At 40.1% G+C, this 21,037-nt stretch overlaps 1 protein-coding gene across 5 annotated transcripts in view; it reads right to left on the bottom strand.

Moving 5' to 3' along the window:
* Nucleotides 1-1,419: 1,419 nt before the first annotated feature.
* Nucleotides 1,420-21,037, bottom strand: part of AAK1 (AP2 associated kinase 1) — a 91,391-nt gene continuing 71,773 nt past the window's right edge. The window contains exons 19-21 of one of the 5 annotated variants that reach the window (XM_069942948.1): nucleotides 19,643-19,753; nucleotides 13,630-13,734; nucleotides 1,420-2,725 (exon numbers count right to left, since the gene is read on the bottom strand). In XM_069942948.1, coding sequence (XP_069799049.1) covers nucleotides 1,698-2,725; nucleotides 13,630-13,734; nucleotides 19,643-19,753 — 1,244 coding nt within the window. In that variant the 3' untranslated portion in view covers nucleotides 1,420-1,697. Of the gene's footprint in view, nucleotides 2,726-9,631; nucleotides 10,745-13,629; nucleotides 13,735-19,642; nucleotides 19,754-21,037 lie in introns of those variants that run through there. The other 4 variants (XM_069942973.1, XM_069942957.1, XM_069942982.1 and 1 more) reach the window with 4 other exon arrangements.

Below are 21,037 nucleotides of genomic sequence, written 5' to 3'. Positions count from 1 at the left end.
TTTCAGACAAAGCCTTTAAAAAAGGTTTGGATAATCAAATTTAGATTACATGATGATTCCAGCAGAGTAACTAATTTGAATCTTTGCGCAGAAGGCTAAAGAGGATATCTACCTTTGGCTTTACAAGATTTTCACACTATGTATTTAAAAGAAAATAGTAGTCACTACGGTCAAAGATCTAAGTAAAGTCTTGCCAGCAACTTAGATCCAGTTTATCCACCATCAGAGCACAGCAGGTGAACACAGTTCCCATATATAATGCTCCTACATTGATCATATGTCTTGTATAAATACTGAAGAAACATGGAGACCTTATCTATACTGATCAATCAAGTCACATCTTCCATTTGAGAAATAAGAGCTGCATTGAACTTAATGGGTTACCACGCCACTTTTTTATGTTTGTTTGTCTGCATTCATGTGGTCCAGTGAGTTGAATGATACGATCAGAAAAAATGGTGGATAAAATCTACAAGGTATCAGCAGCCATTCTTTCCAAGTGCTTTTAATGTGTTAGGAAGAACACTGAATGAGGCAGAGGAGGAGAAAAGAAAAAAAAAAAAAAAAAGAATTAAAACAAAAATTAAACAATATTTTATATTAATAAAAGCTAAGGCCGAGATGAAGGACCACCTATTTCTAGGGGTGGATTCAGATGCTGACGATGCACCAGACCCTATCCTTCAGGCGGTAATCGTTCATCTCCATAAATAAGGGTGCGTTTACAGAGAGATTTATGTGACAGATCTTTGAAGCCAAAGCCAGGAACAGACTATAAACAGAACAGCTCATAAGAAAAGACTGAGATTTCTGCTCTTTTCAAATACATTCCTGGCTTTGGCTTCAAAAATCTGTCAAATAAATCTCTGTGTAAACGCACCATAAGGCACCTCAATGTCTACGTTCTTAACACGCCCTAAACTAAACACAAAGACAGGAAAAAAAAAATTCAAAAATATCACTAACACATAACCCTATTGTAGAGATGGCTTGCAGGAACAGATAGTGCTTTCACAACCAAAGTGAGAAATGGACAGGTAAAGTGACTCTTTCATCTACACACAGGTAGGAGGACATTTTGGATGGTTCACGAGTCGTCTTATCATCACAGTGGTTTTTTTTTTAGGTTCCTGGTAAATTTACAGACTACATTCTGATTAGAGGGATTCTCCATGACTTAGAAATAGACGCTGAAGCTGTACTGTTGTAACAAAGCGGTCCAGGAGCCGAGATCTTAGACTACATACAGTCTTAAAGATCTTAAACTTAAAGGCCACAATGAGTTGACTGTGTGGTTGAAAATTTCCATAATTTCTTAAAAGGTTAATGAATCCCTTTAAAAGGGGGTCATACGAGATCAGAAAAACAGGCTTTCTTAAAAAAAAAAAAAACCATGGGTGGTGTGGTATAATAGCTCAAAATATTCACTTCAATGGAGCTGGTCTATAATACTGGTCACTCAACGGGTAGGGGTGGTGCTGTTTTTTTTGGAACAAAACATCCATGTTCTTCTAATCCTGTATAAATAAGAAATCGCCAACTCTGCTGTGTGTAGGTGACGGGTGCACTTTAATGAAGAAGTCCCTTCTGTGATAGAGTAACACAGAGCTGCATAAAGCAGGTAAAGGATTAATACATTAATAGGAAGTGCACTGCAAAAAAGTAAGGGATTGGTTCTAAGGTAGATAGCTTCTACACTATGGGTTTTGTCTTCCAGCTTTGGCAGGAAATGGAGCCAAGCCAAATGGATCCGCACTTGCAACCTCTGAAGTTCTATAAGTCACTGGGGTGATGGGAACAGATCCAGCTACTGAGGCCTTTGCAGAATGAGACACTACTTTGTAAGCAGCAATGGGCTGTGCATCCACAGCCTGCCCTTCTTGAGGGCTATAGTGCCGGGAATACTTAGACAAGGACTGAGGGCGGAATGGTTTGGTTACCACAGTCCCAAACACAGTCTCTTGGGATGTCTCGTGAGCAGGGATCCTATGGTTTTCAGCACTGTGTGGCTCCTTCAAAGCGTTTAGATACGGAGAGGTTTCAGCTATTTCAATGCCTTTGCTGGAATGTGAATAAAGGTTTCCAGTGGTGTATGAAGTCTTCATAGAACTGCCTCCTCCAACCTTCAAGTCAGTGTTTCGGAATGTAGAATTGCCGACTGACGTCACTTCAACTCCTTTTACAGAATGAGGGTCTTCAATACTAATCTTTCTTGTAAAAGGTGCTCTAAGGAACACGTCAGGTTCCTCTAGCTGGTTTAACGTCGTACAGGACTTGGCCAAAAATGGAGCATTAGTGAATACGTCAGAATCATCCTTAGAAATTTTTGAACTCATGAATGGCGCAGTGGCAAAGACATCTACTTCTGTACTGAAGCCTCCCGACGGCATTTGGGCCATCCTTTCTGATGGAGTATATACAGGTGTGCTTTGGTTGGAAAGGAGATCGTCAGAATTAGGAAATACCATATCTTTGACTTTTTTTGAACCCTCTTCTTCATCTGACTCCATTAAGAGAGGTCTGGAACCACTGCAGTCCAATAGGTCTGGCTCATGGTCAGTGCCTTCACCTTCACTACTATGAAAGGAGCTGCAACTAGATGGGCCCTTTGATGAACATTCAGGCTTTAATTCTAATTCAGATGATAATGGACATATTGAAGGACCAGGACTTTTAAAAATCCCATCATTTCCCATATGGAACGACTGAGGACCTTGTAGTACACCTACACAGGGAAACAAAGAAATGCAATCTTTAGAATTGCTAGTGCTAAGAAATAACCAAGTAGCTGTGACAAGCAACATCTATATATCTCACATACTTTGTTAACAAGATGGCGCTAAGACGAAAAACAACACATTATGACTCTTGGTCAAGTTTGGCTTCCTTCTCTGAACAATAAACGGTAGAAAGGATAGCCAAAGAATTCAGAGACCATACAAAACACAAAACATAATGAATACATTGAGCTGTAGGCAGATCAATGTGGCCGTGATGAGGGTAAGTTGCAGTTGACTACAAGGTAGCTGACAACCCAACAAACACATGACACAGTGAAACCTATCCAAAAGAGCACCGCTTTACAAAGCCCGCCACCCTGATCAATGACAGATTCTCATTTTTTTCATATGCTATGCATATTACCTCCAAGAGAGCTGCCCCAAATTTCCCGCGAGTTTGTATGGTTTCACTGTGTATGGTTATCAATATGGAATTTCCAAATTGGTTACAGGCCAATTCTTCATACCACATGTTATACAAGACACCAAGAGATGATAAATACTACACAGAACCCAAAGTACCCAGTACATGACACCCATGGGAAGACGGCTTACCTTGAAGTTATGAATGGCAAGTAAGTAATAATTTGGGGAAGAAAAACAATAAGAATTTGGTATGAAAAGATGAGGTCAGAGAAGAGGAAGGGTCTGAGGTCTCTGTGTGAATGAACATCTCGCCAGTCAACTGTGCGCGGATAGTAAAGTATCAATCAATGCAAACTCACCTTTACTGACATGTGTCCTACCACCACCCTGGTGTCTGCTGCTTGTATGTATTGTATAATACTGCATTTGACAAGTGTTGCCTTATTACCAGACTGAATTATCTTAGGCTATGTTCACACATAGGGGGAGATTTATCAAACATGGTGTAAAGTGAAACTGACTCAGATTCCCCTAGCAACCAATCAGATTCCACCTTTCATTTCTCAAAGACTCTTTGAAAAATAAAAGGTGGAATCTGATTGGTTGCTAGGGGCAACTGAGCCAGTTTCACTTTACACCATGTTTGATAAATATCCCCCTATGTGTTTAATTAGTGATATATTGCAGCGAACTGCACAATTTATGGTAACATTGCATTATTTTTGCCGCAAATCATTTGACAGAATCATGGCAAAAATATTGCAATTTTAACGTGGAAAAATACTAAATACTATGGGGCAGATTTATTAAACATGGTGTAAAGTGAAACTGGCTCAGTTGCCCCTAGCAACCAATCAGATTCCACTTTTAATTTCTCACCTACTCTTTGGAAAATGAAAGGTGCAATCTGATTGGTTGCTAGGGGCAACTGAGCCAGTTTCACTTTACATCATGTTTGATAAATCTGTCCTTTTGTGAGAACATAGCCTCAATCTGATTTTCATACTTTAGGGGTATTCCAGGAAAAATTAACTTTTCCCCTATCCACAGGATAGGGGAAAAGTAGGAGATTGCTGGGGATCCAACCTCTTTACCCCTGCCGATCTCCGTATTGTGCCCTGTCGGCTCTGTTATGAATAAAGCCGCGGGTCAGGCACCGTACTCTATTCATTCCTATGGAGCGCTGTACTCTGCTCTTTCCTACGGCTCCATATAAATGAAAAGAGCTACAGGTCATGCGCTGTACTCGTGGCTCTATTCATAACAAAGCTGGCTAGGGGAAAAGTAAATTTTTCCTGGAATTCCCCTTAAAGGGCTGTACCACAACTGTTGTAAGCGACATTATGGCTATTGACATAAACCATACCAAGAGGTTACTAAATTATATCATATTTTATTAAAATATTAGAAAGTACCTTGGGAAAGCTACTAACTTAAAAGAATGTGTTCATGGGGGTCCATTTTTGGACGGTAGTAAAAGCAGTGTAATTTTGACCTCTGTCTGGACAGTGTATGGCAGTATACCATAAAAAGTGAAGTATGGAATAGCTTAGTAGACTGAGCTATTCCATACTTTAGGATCCGAACTTATCTTCCTTACTTAGATTCTGTTCACATCTGTTATTTCTGGTTTTCTGTTCCATCATGGGACCAGAAAACCAAAAATTCAGAGCCAAATCAATTACACAATGGAATCCTTCGAGTTGTGTCTGTCTGCAAACTGCACTAGTCTTTGTCAAATATGATGGCTTCAGCAATGGAGGCTTCATTGCAGATGTCAACAGAGCCTAAAAAGTGACAAGAGCTGTGTGGCCAACATGGCAACCACAACAGAGCCCATAGGAGTTGTCAACCTCCTTTAGCACATGATTGGTATTAAATCCTTATGTGACAAATGTGCTGCTCTGTGTAACATTCCCGGCGTGTGAATGGAGCGAATATCCCAGCAGTGGCGGCTCGCTATGTACTAGTGTGGTTCAAATTCACTTGAACACCACCATCAGTGTTCGAGGCTCTACGTGGACCACCTGGAACCGCTCTTTAAAGAAGAGCCTAAAGAGATGAAGAAGAGGAGGAACTTGTAGCCACCAACTAGCATCCCGTTTTCAGTCTTCTAGTATAGGTAAGAAAATAAAAGATGCAACTAGTTGCAAAGATGGCCCATGGCGCTATATAACACAGAGCCTGCAGAATATGGGGGCAATAATAAGTAAAGTCAGAGGGGCACAGGCATAGATGGACATTGGTTTTACCCAATGAACTTATTTTTTTTTTTAAATAAACAAATAAAAATAAAAAAATCCTTGGCTCATATCACCATTTGTATTAGTTCACATTAGGATGGGCGCAACTTGTCTGATCGTTTGGCATTTCAATACCGGTGGCTGAAGAAGTTGGATGCAGCCCTAGGGAGTCCTGGAAAACATGGCTAGAAGCTGTATCCATGTTTTCCGGGACTCCCTAGGGTGCATCCAACTTCTTCAGCCACTGGTAATCAAACGACGAACGATCGGACTCCAGCATGTTCGAGTTGTTCACATCTCTAGGTGCAATGTGTTACATCTTTGTAGAAGAAAACTGAACACAATCCTCATTGATTAAATCCACTCAAGTCCAAGGGCATTGCCATTCTTTAAAATACTTTAATTCACAGAAATAGATTGGAATCTACTATACAATCAGGAAATTTGCAGGTTGTAAATGCCATATTTTTTTTACTTTCATTTCCATATCTACTTTAATTTTTATTTTTTTTGGAAAACTTAGGAGGAGAAACCTGGGAGGGATCCGAACTGAAAGAGGAGGAGGAGGATGAACTAAAATATATTTATATATTTATATATACACAAGTCAAAATTCTACCAACCACTTCACTAAAGGAATTTTTTTGCCTACAATAATGATAAATGCTCTCGGGTTGAGAAAACTTTTTTTTTTTTCTTTCCATACAATACAGAAGAATAAAGTAAGATCGGTGTATTGGACACAGGTAGAAATTTGTTATACAGAGGAGATCCCCACAGACTTAAAAGGCTTATAATTCTATGTACAGACAGCAAAATCCAGTACATTGCATGGAGAGCTTCCCAGAGACATACGTAGATAGACCACCCAACAACTTGTACATCTTGTGTACAGTATACAGATATATAGGAAACTCTCACGGACATCTGCACAAACATAGGTTACACTGATCTTGCAGGACACGCACACGCACACACATACTCACAGATACAGCTTTAAATACTTTTTTTTAAATAACAAAATAATAGAAGTATATCGGCCCACACAGGTACCCCCCATGCAGAGTAAAGAGGTCTAGGTCACCAGTACAATGTAAGAGATGGTGGATCCACAGACTGATATCTTGTCCTGGGACGTTCTGCAATATTAAGAGATCAATATCTCCAATTTGAGGACTACAATTTCAGAATGACGGGTTATACCCATTTGCTTGTGACATTATGGAATTTTTTGCCATCAACTCTATAACTACTGGTATTTTATTTTGTCTTATTTAGTTTGGTTTTTGCTTTGTTTTGTTTGTTTGGCAAATGTGATATCATACTATGTATACTACAGTACAGGCAGGGGGTTGTGCCACAAGACCGGGCCTCCCATACCCCGACAGGTGTCATCTTCTCCCTAGTATGTCAAGAACCGACTGAAACATCACAAGCGGGTGGGAGATATCCCGCTTAGCCAATCAGTGGCTGCAGGGGTGTCCTGCCCAAATCACTGACTGGCTGAGCGGAGCATCCATTACCTGAGTTGTGACGTAGCCAGAGGAGAGCTAAGACGACAGCCTTCTCTGGGGTCAATGAGCGGGATGTGATGCTGCACGGGCGCCAGGACAGGTGAGTGTGACCTCTTTTTTTAATGTTCTCCTACCCCTGGCACAAAATACATTTCTTGCCTCCCCAACTTCTCCTTAAATAGAAGTCATAACTAGAGATGAGAGAAGTTACAGTAAGTTCAGATTTGCTCGATCCCAAACACTCTGCCCTAGGGCACCCTGGAAAACATGAAAACAGCCAGGACCCCCTCGGGCTCCATCCATATTCTTCAGCTACCGGGACTCAAATGCAGAGAGTTCAGGTTTGGACAAACTTACAGTAATTTTGCTCGTTTCTAGTCATAACCATAAGTATCATACCCTTTGTCTAAACATTTTATGTGCTCTGCAAGGAATATTTTTTCCTTGTAAGGCACATTGGCTGACACCTTATAGGGGTAACCTAGAGTTAAGTGGCACCTACAGTACCTTTCTACATTTTCTACAAAATCTTGTCAACAAGGAGGTCTTCTAAGTTGTCGATTCAGTTTGATCATGATTTCATGGTCTGAAACTATTTTTTTTTCCTTGTGGCAAATTGATCAAAACCTTTAAAGGATAAACCAGATTGTCCTTAAGAAGACCTCATCGACCTGGATGGGACTAGATGTTGGCCTCTTGTGGCATACAGACAAGGCAAAAAAGGCTTATAGAGGGAGAAGGGCACATGCTCAAAGCTTTTTCCCCAACAACCAATGGGCCATGTAGGCAGCGTCATACTTTGTTTTTTTTCATACTCCCATTCTCTGACTTCAGGCATGTCAGACAACATCTCTACAAGCCTTAGCTTCTTTCACATGCACACTTCTCCCATTACTTGGCTAGCTTGGTCTGTCTGGCCCCCACCATATAAATAAGCATTCAAAAAATAATAACCTACAGAAATCAAAAGGTTAGATTTACATCTGTGTCGGAAACCCAACAGACTGCTTTATAGTCAATGGGTTCTGTTGGGCTTCGACAAGCAGTTGGATCTGGTCAATCCTGTTTACTCCCCAATGAAGATATTTGGGAGAACTTATTTTCACTCCAAAGCGTATGCAAGAGTATGCAAATTCATGTTCCTTCCATCTTCCTTCTGGCAAATGAATGTAAATATTTTCCCCTGGAAAATAAGTCTCCATATTTTTATGTGCTGCCTCCGATCTTGTCTAGATAGTCGAGATGTTAGACTTTATTAATGCCCCTGACTTCAGGGTATTATGTGGGTGCATTGGCACCGGCTAGCCCAACTTTGAGTGGATTTCATACAGATGCTCTAACCTAAATGAAGATTTTTTTTTTTATGCATAACAATTATACATCATACAAGCAAATGGCAGACCTGTCTTCTGCAGAAGTGAAAAATTCATGTTTTATATCCTCAAGTAAACGTTCAAGAAAGTGATATTTAGATACGTTGTTGTTACAGTATTTCTGAAGCTTTCTGCTCCTCTGACATTGTGTATATAACAACCAAAATGATTGTTTAGGCAGATCACGTGCATTATAAACCGTAAGCCTACACAAGAGGTCCAGTTTGCATAGCAAGCTTTGGTAAACCATGAACTATCAGATAATAGATCCTTGTCATTGCATCCATCATACACATCACTCATTAGCTCATGCACACGGCTCTCCACTATCATAAATGCCTATATATTTATATACCCTGCTTAAGTATGATATATTATACATTAGGTAGGACCCCTTCTGCTCTTGGTCTTTCACAGGACAAAATCTATTCTGCCAGGGTTTTCTAATATTTGCCTTTTAGGACAAGTCAGGTAGATATGTAGTAAGCTTCACAATGGTGGTGGGAGGGGGGTTAAACAATAGAAGTGGGCTGGTTCCCTTTTTTTTTAGCAAAGTGGCCAATGAGTTGTTAAAGCGTACCTGTCACAAGCATTTTATAATTTTTTTTAAAGAAATGATCAGGGGTTGTGACCGCAAGCAGTTTTGCAATATACTATATAGAAAATATAGTTTTCTATGTTTAAATTAACGGGGTACATGAGGCCAAACTGCGGTCCATGCTCTCTCCATGGTGATATTTGGTCTTTTCTCTGTTCAAAAAAACCAAAACACAGGGAGTCTCCTTTGCCCGACACCTGTTCATCATGCAGGTTGTATATCAACTGAGGGCAATTAACTTTTGCTAATTATATAATGAGTTATGCATGCTTACCAAGAGACAATGCTTTTTGCTATAAAACAATTTAGTCAGTATGATGTCACTGTGTGATTACAAAGGTTTTGGTTCTGTGTGACAGGAGAGCTGACCATACAATGCGAGCACCCCCAGGATTCCCTGCAACTGAATGTGGACGTGCAGCAGCTGTACACATGCACAGTGAAGGGAGACACCTAGTGGCCATATGTATATCGTTTATTTGAACATAGAAAAATAAAAAGAAATAAAAATATGAAGAGAGTATCTTTCAAAACTGCTTACAATCACAACCTCAGTTGTTTTTGCAACAATTTCTCTTTAATTCAATGAGAAGTCCTATTCAGTAAAGTGGGGGGGGGGCTTATTGAAGGAAGGGAAGTTGGACCCCACAGACCGTTTACCACCATTGTGGCATTTTTTATTGACACATCCTAAAAGCAAATTATTATAAAATATCCATCTATAAATCTCCACGGTTTACTAGCACCAAGCAACAAATTCTTAGATCCTTTTTATTTATTTTTTTAAAATAAAATATGTCAGAGGAAACAGAAGGTAATCAGAGAGCCCCTATGTAACATAGCACAGGACATTGATCCATTAACATTGCAGACACCATGGATATCCAGTTTACGTGTATTTTGTGTGTGGTATTTGACACCTTTGATTAAAATCCAAACACGGCTGTGCAGTCACCGATATAACACAAAAATTTTAAGACGTTCTCCACTACAACTCTTTTAAAAAAATCTGATCACTATTGCATTAAGAAACAGGATTAAACAGGGTTACTCCTGCCAAGTCATCCTGAACTTTTCTGACTGGTTGCAACCAGCCCAGTCACTTGTTATCCAGGTATACGTTATAACCAGATTTTTCTAAAAAATAACATTTAGGTGGTGAACCCCTCTAAGCAGAAACCCTATTATACTCTGCTTCCTGAGATACAAGTACTAACACTGAATATGTTTAGGCAATAGCATGGCAACCCTCAGTTGTGCTGTGGTCATACAATCAATCCTGAAGAAGTTCCGTCCCATATACAAATATCTCAGGATGGCAAAACAGAGAAGCGCCTGTGGAAATTCCTTTCAGTACATCCAGATCATCCAGACGACGTGGCGAGCGAATTTGGAATTTTTAAAAAACGCATCAGAAGTATTAATATTAGGGTACGGCAATCGAACAAGAAACATGGAGCGTTAGTATTTCCACACCAGATTTTCTTTGTCTCCCACCCGACACACAGTCGTCCATCCCGCACAGTCCTTTCACCACACAGGCCTTTCTATCGCTTTAAGACGGAAGCAGTTTGTACACGACGAAAAAAAAGGCGGTAAAGATATGTATTCAGAGTTTGGCTCCATAGCAGATCCACACTATACTGATGTGCACAGAAGGTCGAAATAAAAAATAAAGAGATGTACATATATATATCTATCTATCTATATATATATGCAGGGTTACTCCTCTGTGGGGGTTGGGAGGTTAGGGAGTTTGCTAGCATGTGTGCGCTTTACAAGTCTATGAGCTGATCCACCAGTAGAAGTGACCTGGTCATGTTTGGTAGGCTGGACTCAGAGTTCCCACTGCTGTTATTAGCGTGAGGACCTGGAAAGTGGGGGGAAAGACAGCGATTCAGTATGTGATCGAAAAAAAACAGAGAAAGCTTGAGCAGAGGGTGAGGAGAGGGCAGAAATGAGAGAGGGCAGAGACAGCGGTAATACATGTGTTAGCTTCAAGGGCTTGTTCGCATCTAGAAATTGAAACGTGTATTTTTTATTTTAATTTTTAAGTGGAAGGATAAATCTTAAATGTGAACAAGCCCTTATACTGCAATTTATTTGCTGGTCAAGTGAGTAGCGTTAAGCAGTGCAATCTGTTCTGGCACATAAGGGGTTAATGCATCCACTTACTTACCGACTGATATACTGTATGGTGTTTCACCTGAGAACACTGGTGAGCGTTGAGCCTTGGCCTTTTACCTACTGAACTCAAGCTTTAATATAGTAACTGAGCCAGCAAATCAGAAAGCCATTTTTGTTGGCTGACTTAAAAGTGTCGCTGTCGTTTAAAATTTTTTTTTTTTTTTTGCAGAAATCAATAGTACAGGTGATTTTAGGAAACTTTGTAATTTGGTTTATTAGCCGAAAAATGAATTTTTATCATGAAAAAGCAGTTTGAAGCTCTCCCCCCCTGTCTTCATGGTTCTCTTTTGGAGAGATGAGGGGTTGAGGGAGATAAGTTACCAAAACAGGACAACAAAGAGTTAATTTACAGCTACATCACCGGGCTATCTCCTCTGAAGTCAACACTGACCTCTCTGACCTTTGAATACCGTCTTTCACACAAGTCCCTCCCGCTGTGTAATTCTTTGTTCTATGCTGGCGACTAGAGATGAGCGAACCGGGTTCGAGTCCATCCGAACCCGAACGTTCGGCATTTGATTAGCGGGGGCTGCTGAACTTGGATAAAGCTCTAAGGTTGTCTGGAAAACATGGATGCAGCCAATGACTATATCCATGTTTTCCACATAGTTTTAGGGCTTTATCCAACTTCAGCAGCCACCGCTAATCAAATGCTGAAAGTTCAGGTTCGGATGGACTCGAGCATGCTCCAGGTTCGTTCATCTCTACTGGCGACTAATCTTCCTCCTCCCCCCCCCCCCTCTCCATAGGATACACAGGTCTCCACTAATGTAAAAGAGTCAAGATTTCCTAATAATGAGCAGTGGATGAGAGAAAGTAGGGAGGGGGGGACTTGGGAAACGTTTTTTTTGAAGGCAGATAATGGCATATTTGCCTAATAAACCCAATTACAATCTTAAAATCGCCTGTACTATTGATTTCTGAAAAAAAAAAAAAAAAAAAGAAAAGAAAAAAACCCAACAGTGACACTGTAAAGTAAATAAAGGATCAAGAGAGTGACTGAGCATGTGTGTCTACCAGCACTCAGCTCAGTAGCTGGACAAGTATAATACTTAAAGTGTACCTCTCATTATAACTTTCAAAATCTAAATCACCAGTAGATGTGATATAAGGCAGGTTTGCAATTTACATTCATTATTTATTTTTTAGTTATCAACGGCACTTCCTTTTTTTCTGACTGTTTCTTGAGAAAAAAAAAAAAAAGTCAAAAAACAGGAAGTCCTGTGTATCCCAGGCCATCTGAGCGCTCACACAGAGAAGACAGTCATGAGACTGACGGACACACTGAGCCGTGACTCTCTGTACTGGCCGGAATACTTGTGTTTAGTCTGTTGTTTTCAACCAGCTACCTTTAGGAAACTAGACCTGGATTTCTGGTTCAGCTTTGTTTTACAGCATGATAACAACAAAAAAATAATTGAATGTAAATTGCAGACTTGCTTTATTTCACATCTACTGTTGATTAAGATTTTGAAATTCATAACGGCAGTGACACTTTAAGCACTTAAAATGGACCTCTCAGAAGCTGGAGGTAAAGGCAGTATACAGTAGGGCTTCTTACCCTAAATCAGGAGATATCACTCTCTTTTCTGTCACTCCAGCTCTAAGATATAAGCTTTAGAAATTTTTTGCAAATTACCAGATGAAGGTCCAAGAACATTCAGCTTTTCCAGCCAAGGGGGACTCCTCATGGGCCTTATCTCCTAATTTGCATAATTTATATCTCAGCACTGGAGTGATGGATAGAGATAAGAGTTACATCTCCAGATTCAGGGTCAGAAGCCCTATTGTACAATTCCTCTCCTTTAGGTCAGCAAAAATAGTTTAAAATGGATCTGTCAGCAGTTTTCGGCAGCCCGGGGTAACATGGACTTCATCTGCTAATTAGCATAACACTTCTAAAGCGTATATTTCAGCACTGGAGTGAAGGACAGAAATAAGAGTTATATCTTCTTATTCAGCCAGCAAAAAACTGCTGAAAAACATTGTTCACTTTTTGTGTTCTATACAATAAAAATTTTTGGTGGGAAAAAGTCTTTGATAATTAGAACTAGTTGCTAGATAAGTGACCCTCCTTATAATATGCTAAATTGATGAATAGAACATATAAAAAAAGTTAGAATTTCACCATGGAACTAAAATTACAAGTTGAGAGAAGACAAAAAAAGACATTGGGCAACATTCACAAATATTATGATTATACAGACCATTGTTTGGGGACTACAGTATGTAATACAGTCTACTTTATGGGCTCGGTCAAACCTTGATGGCTACTAGACAGTACCCCTATGGTGTCACCAAACTAGTCATGTGACTTCATTGCCTTCTAGGCTGTAAGATGGTCCCATGGCCAAAAATTTGTCATTGTGAATGTTACTTGTGGCACTTTTTTTATTCGTCACCTTGCACTTTAGTTCTAGTTCAAAGCCAAGTAGAGTAATTGCAAGATGCATTGCTTTAACCCCTTATTGCCAGAAACATCAGCTTTGATACTGGATTTCAAGCATATGATTGCTTTGCACCACCAAAATCTTTTGACCCACTGATCAACTCCCTTTTCTGTCTTACCTTGGGAATTTTTGGAAACCAGTACCGGAATAGGATCAAATTCATCATCAGCCCTTTTTTCTGTATCATCCGGGATATCAAAGCCCGTTAGGAGGTTAGTATCATCTGCAGCGTGCGGAGGAGAAAGAGAGAAGCGGGAAGCTCAGACAGCGAAAGAGAGAAGCCTGTTAGCATTTGTAAACACGTGCCAAGCAAGGGGAGGGTCTCAGGGAACAACAACACAAGGGGAGGAATGGCCAAAGGGGGAGCGGTAAAGAGCACCATCTTACTCTATTAGGTCACATCTATGGCCCTGGCAAAAAGAGGTCCTGAACATTCTGCCAATGTCCCTATTTTAGTATAAAGCTTGACAATGCATTGCTGTATAACTTTTTTTTTTTTTTTTTGTCATTTGGTAGTTCATATATCTTTTGGCTCCACATCATAGCAGTCATTGTCACCTGGGCTATGACACTAATAAAAGGTGGCCATACACTTTCAATAAAAGATTTGGCCATCAGTTCTCTCCCAGAATGTTTGGCATGTTTATTCTATGGCAGGGGTGTTAAACTTGTGGCCCTCCAGCTGTTGCAAACTACCATCATTGCCATCATGCTTGGGCAGCCAAGGTCAATGCTTTGGTTGTCCAGGCATGATGGGAATTGTAGTTTTGCAACAGCTGGAGGGCTACAATTTGTAGCCTGTGCTCTATGGGAAGGGTTGGTGTAGGCTTCAGTCAGACTAGTCTGTCGCCAGCTTATCTCACCCAGACCAATATGGCCAGATGGAAAAATATAAGCAGGAGGCTTTATATATTTTCCTGCTTTTTATCAGGGGTCCAGAAACTAGAAACAGTAGGGAAAAAACTTTAACATGTTCACTGTTTCCCTATAGCAGAAACACATTAAAAGACGCCAGTGAATAACCATGAAATATGCAGTGAAGCCGAATCCCACAGAATGGAAAAAAGGTCCCCATAGTGGCAATCTGATGCATTGATGGCTGAGAATATACAATATTGGGCAATGTCAATGAAATGACCAAAAATATATATTTTGATTTAGGGATCACTGTTCTGTAGGGGAATATGGTGGAACCTTAGTCTGATTGTGGCTAAACTCCGACGACAGCCTCTCTCCGTGTAATCATGTCACAAACTATCCCCAATGGTAATAGTCACTAATATTCTCTACAGAGTAAGAAACGGGTATGGAAATAACTATTATCTTATTCTAACTTCAAAGCCAAGGAAATAAAGACCAAAAACAGTAAGGTATGAACACCTTACTGACAATTCTATATCCACCTATTCAGTAAGTCACCTTAAAAAGTGAAGAATTGCATGATGTGTACTGTAGATACTAAGGACAGTCTACTATGGATCTCTACTAGCAAGTCCCCAAAAGGAAACAGCACAATGGATGGAGCAATCTAGCTGGTAAAATGACAAGATCTGTGTAATTTAGTCTAAAAAATATTATTTTTAATGGAGAATGGGTGGTGGTGGACGTAGGGTTAAGTATATATCAGAATATAGTGATTTTGTCTCTACTATCCAGTGACCTTATGGAAATTGGTAAATATTAAGACTATGGGGGAGATTTATCAAACATGGTGTAAAGTGAAACTGGCTCAGTTGTTCTTTTCATTAAAAATACGGTGTGTGAACATAGCCTTAAGATGTAAGTGTAGGATTCTGATAAAAAAAAAAAACTGTTGCTGATAGCATACCAACTGGCATCAGCTGGAACATACAGATCTAAATCACATATAAACATAACACACATTCAATTACACACAAAACTTCAATAATAAATAGAGAGATATAGCCATAGAGGAGGTGGTATATTCTTACCAGCCTTACACAGTGCTCTCTGCTGCCACCTCTGTCAATGTCAGGAACTGTCCAGAGCAGTAGCAAATCCCCGTACAAAACCTCTCCTTTTGGTTGCTACTTTATTTATTTGTTAGTTGTTATTATGCTTCCCACTTATGCACCTGTTATAACTATAATGCAACCATTATACTCTGTGTGTAAAAATTTTGAAAACTATATTAATAAAAAACTTGAAATGTTAAAAAAAAAAAAAAAAAAAAACTCTCCTGCTCTGGCCAGTTCCTGTCATGGACAGAGGTGGCAGCAGAGAGCACTGTGTCAGACTGAAAAAATACACCACTTCCTGCAGGAAATACAGCACCTTAAAGGTGTCTGGTATCCCACCATCTCTCCAGGAAACAAATAGGTCAGTCAGGAAAATCTTTTCCTGTCCAAGCCCTGTTTACCTTGACACTAGAGATGAACCCAACTAAAGCATGTTCGAGTCCGATCCTTCACAATTTGAATACCAGTGGCAGAAGTAGTTGTATGCAGCCTTAGGGAGTTCTGGAAAACAGGGATACAGCCTATGGCCATATCCCAGTTTTCCCTGACTCCCTCAGGCTGCATCCAACCCTCATCAGCTATCGGTATTCAAATTCTGAACGATCCAGTTTGACACCAATCATCCGATAAGACCCTGGAAGGCCCTATAGAAGTTTGATTGTAAGCAGGTTCTACAAGCAAAACTAGGATATTCTTTCAGGCTTCAAAAATATCATTAAAAATAAACTCCATATTATCTTATCTATACACTCATATACATTACAGACACAGACATACATGCAGAAATAACACACGCGCATGCAGAGCTTTAACTAGATGGAAAGTAAAACTACTACACCAACAACTTGGAGGTTCACCAAAGCCACAAGACATAACAAAAGAAATATAAAAAGAGATAAAAAAAACAAACAAAAAACAACTTTTTATAAGTGTCACCTCTCTGACTTCTGAATACCGCTTTCATCCAGCTCCCGCTGTGTAATCCTTTGTTCTCTGCTGCCGACTAATCTCCCTCCTCCCCCCTCCCCTCTCCATAGGTTACACAGGGCCCGACTGATGTAAAAAAAAAAAAAAAAAATCGAGATTTCCTGATAATGAGCAGTGAATGATAGAGAGAAGGGGGGAGGGGGGGGAGGGGACCTGGGGAAAGTCTTATTGAATGCAGATAATGGCATATTTGTCTAATAAACCCAATTACAAAGTTTCTTAAAATCGCCTGTGCTATTGATTTCTGCAAACAATAAAAAATAAACAAAATGACAGTAACACTAAGAACTCATTTAAGAACCTATAAAGCTAGGTAAGGAGACCTACTGCTCTAACATAGGAAGCAATGACAAAGAGCTGGATGTATGACGTCTGATCCTCATCTCCTCATCACCGCACTCACTATATTTTATGTTATTGGTAAGATGGAATACTCTAAAGAAGACAAGGTTCACCACTGTACGTGAGGCTCATATGATCTAGCAGACACTATACATACTATACTCTTTGTTTTGATGAATCTATCAAAAACATATACTGTACATAGCTTTATTAGGCAATAAAAAGGATACAAAAAAGCAAATGGAAACGACAGTATACATCTATATGTTCTTGTCTGAGAAAAGTTGCATATATCTAATATTGGGCAAAAAAAGGGATTACTTGACATGGCTTGTTCTACCCCTCCCAACTCAAAGCAGGGTATAGCAAGAACCAGCCTTTAGACTGCATACATTACTACTATACATACCCAAAAACTGCAAACATTCCCAAATAACCTCGTCCCACTGAAACTGTGCAGTTTAAGGCTGGGTTCACGCTACGTATATTTCAGTCAGTATTGCAACCAAAACCAGGTATGGATTAAAAACACAGAAAGGCTATGTTCACACAATGTTGAAACTGAGTGGTTGGCGCCATTTAATGGCAAATATTTGCTGTTATTTTAGAACAACGGCTGTTGTATTGAAATAATGGCCGTTATTTACTGTTATATGGCGGCCATCCACTCAATTTCAACATTGTGTGAACAGAGCCTTTCTGTGTTTTTAATCCACTCCTGGTTTTGGTTGCAATAGGAGGACCACAATACTGACTGAAATATACGTAGTGTGAACCCAGCCTAAAGGGGTATTCCCATCTGAACTAACACAGGAATACTTGTAGGATTTGTCAAGTTAGACATGTCTCAGTCACCTGATTTGCTGCTCTTTCACTCCCATTGTTGACAGCTTGTTGTTTAGGTTACCGCCACCACTCTGCTCTAAAAGTGTCACACACACACACACACACACACACACACAGTGGTCGTCTGTAACCTAGACAATGGGCTGTCAACAATAGAAGGGAAAGAGAGTGTGTGTGTGTGTGTGTGTGTGTGTATATGTATGTATACACAATGGGCTGTCAACAATAGAAGGGAAAGAGTGTGTGTGTGTGTGTATATATGTATGTATACACAATGGGCTGTCAACAATAGAAGGGAAAGAGAGCGTGTGTGTGTATATATGTATGTATGTATACACACACACACACACACACACAGTGGTCGTCTGTAACCTAGACAATGGGCTGTCAACAATAAGAGGGAAAGAGCAGCATCAGGAGAAGGAGCCTAGTTTGCTAAATGACTGTATTTGTTAGTTCAGATGGGAATACCCCTTTTATTCTGCAAGCAGCATGTTGTTTAGAAGGGGCATTTAGGCAGATTGATATATATTTTTACAAGAAAAGATTCAGTATAGTCATTTTAATCACTACCGATTTTAGGCTTAGGAGTCCAGTGGGCGGAGCTACTCAATAACTGACAGCCTTTCTTGTAGAAGCGATCAAACAAAGATAGCCATCAATCACTGGGTAGGACCGCCCACTGACCGCCAAAATCCAGGGCCAAAGTTGGTAAAGAATCAGTGTAACTAGTACAAAACCACACATCAATCTGCTAGGCTCACTCTCCCTGAGACAGGGTGCCTGGCGATATTCGGCATGATGGGCCCCCTTTAACGTTAGATGTGAATGTTATTAAATAGACAGTAAAGGACATGCACATTTCCTCTGTACATTTCTTCCTTTCTATTCTTTACATCTGATTTAGAAGGATTAATAATTAAAGAGGCAATAATGTAAAAGCAATGTAACCATCTAATAATAATATAGATGCCAAGATAAAAATACAAACTCATCAATCATCCTCAGAAGCAGAGCGGGCAAATACTCTCAAAGTCATGATCTAAAAATGGAATAATGTACAGGGCATCCTCTGTCAAGGTCTGATAAAAGATGTTCCCTGTCCTAAGTCATGGGATCTCAGACGGATGCAGGTAAGGCTTGGAGATATTTAATCTTCCATCATGCGGGGCCTAGGGGGGTGCATGACACAGTGCTTCTCTCCTTGGGGATGTTTGAATACATGCGTCATGTAACGCCGATTCATAATACGTTAGGTTTTCCGGTATTTGTTCTAGGTCTCATTTTAGGATCACTGTAGTTCACTCTTTACAACAATCAAAATAACAGTAAATAAGGGAAACTGTCAAGAAGGAGGCTGCTTTAGGAGGGGTTTTCTGTGATCAGGGGAGGTCTGACTCCTGGTACCCCCACCAATTAGCTCGGGTGAACACTACTGCCTCTTCATTGCCAGCCATAGCACCATATATTTTGTAGTGGCCGTGTTTGGTACTACACCTAGCTCAGTCCCATTCATATGAATGGGTCTGAGCTGTAGTAACCTGAAATACCAGACATATAGCCCTATGTCTAAACAAATGAAGTGCCTATAGCGTTTACCCATATGCCTGGGCCCCTTCAAAATCAGCAGATTGGTGGGGTTGGAATTCCACTAATCTGATACCGATGAATTACCCCAAGAATTGGTCAATATTGGACAATATTAAAAGCCTGAAAAACCCTGACAACTGTGGTAAGGCAAACATCTGTCCCAAGACAATCTTAGACCTTAAGGACAATGTAAGAGTAGCAAAGGTTGTAATCTGGAAGCATTATCTGCTCCATTCTTTGCAGCCTATTTCTTGCCTCCGATGTCGTATGGATTCCATTAGCTTAGGGTCTTATGGGACGAACAGATGAATGGATACATTTAAAATATGAAGAGGTGAAAATACAGTAGGATACCACAGGATGTTCACTAGCACTTCTATGTATTACCTGCAGATGTTGGAGCAGAGAGAGTTACTGGAGCAAACTCATCAAGGAGGTCAGCCGCAGGGTTAGATAGAATAGAGTAGTCAAGCAAAGAGTCCTCCCCAGTGAGGGAGTCTGAAGATCCAGAGGCAGCATTAAAAGAAAGGTAAAGTGTTAGCAGCATGAAGCATCAGGCTAGGTGAGCTCAGGCTGAATACACAATAGACTCGCTATGGAATAAACAGTATAAAAGCACAATATGTAAGCTGAAATGAAACAATAGTAGTATTATAAACCACTCTACATACTCCTAGACCAGAAACACCCCAACCTAACAGAAATGTGGGGAGAGTCGAAGAAAACCGCCAGCCATTGTCCTTTTTGTCCTGAAAAACATTCCCTAGATTATTAACCCAACGAGTTTCACCGAGAATAAGGGTTCATCAGGGGACACATGAATTAAATACCAAACCATCAAATATCAGTGTAGCACAATCCATAAAACAAATACAATTGTAAAATAGGAAAAATAACCCTGAATGATGTACAATAAATTGATAACAGGTCCCACTCACTTATAAGCCTATACCAATGAAAATGCTATGCCCTCACAAAGATCTAAAATATCAATCACCTGGATCCTGCCCTGTTCTGAAAAATATAGCTTTGCAGCATCTCATATCCTCCAGCCCTTTTAAATTGGTTATGTGGAGTTCCATTACTGATCTAGGTTGGTTAGTAGGGATAGCACTAGTCCCCATTCATTTCAGCCTCCTCGTACTTTAAGTTATCCTACTGTATCCTTTGACTTTGGTTCACTGATCAACTTAGAGCTTCCCTCCGGCAAGGAGACAAGGTCTTGTGCTACAGATGGCCATAAATCTGGTATCTTTATAGGCTGCCAGATGCTGACTAAGGGACTAAGAAAGGATATTTTATAATTAGTAGTACCAGGGGTAAGAGGCAGCCCCTTATCCTCCCTGTGCATTTGGGAGAAAGATGGGCGATGGATTTGGCATACAGTTTTCCTGTCTATCTTTCACAGGAACAAAGGTTGTCAGCGAAAAGTAAACAAAGAAAAAGTAATATTCAATAAAAATAGGAATTATGGGGGAGATTTATCAAACATGGTGTAAAGTGAAACTGGCTCAGTTGCCCCTAGCAACCAATCAGATTCCACCTTTCATTTCCAAAGAATCTGTGAGGAATGAAAGGTGGAATCTGATTGGTTGCTAGGGGCAACTGAGCCAGTTTCACTTTACACCATGTTTGATAAATCTCCCCCCCCTTTCCCCACTTGACAGCATCAAATGACGCAACTATCGGTATAGGAAGCAGAGTACTGTGATTGAGTAGTGGTTGTATATATGGAACCAGCGTAATATTAAGTCTTATTAAACTTAAGTTTAATAGTTCTGG

The sequence above is a fragment of the Dendropsophus ebraccatus genome, chromosome 1, assembly GCF_027789765.1.
Source record: "Dendropsophus ebraccatus isolate aDenEbr1 chromosome 1, aDenEbr1.pat, whole genome shotgun sequence".
Taxonomy (NCBI): domain Eukaryota; kingdom Metazoa; phylum Chordata; class Amphibia; order Anura; family Hylidae; genus Dendropsophus; species Dendropsophus ebraccatus.
The sequence above is the reverse complement of the archived record's forward strand: the minus strand, read 5'-3'. Positions and strand labels throughout refer to the sequence as shown.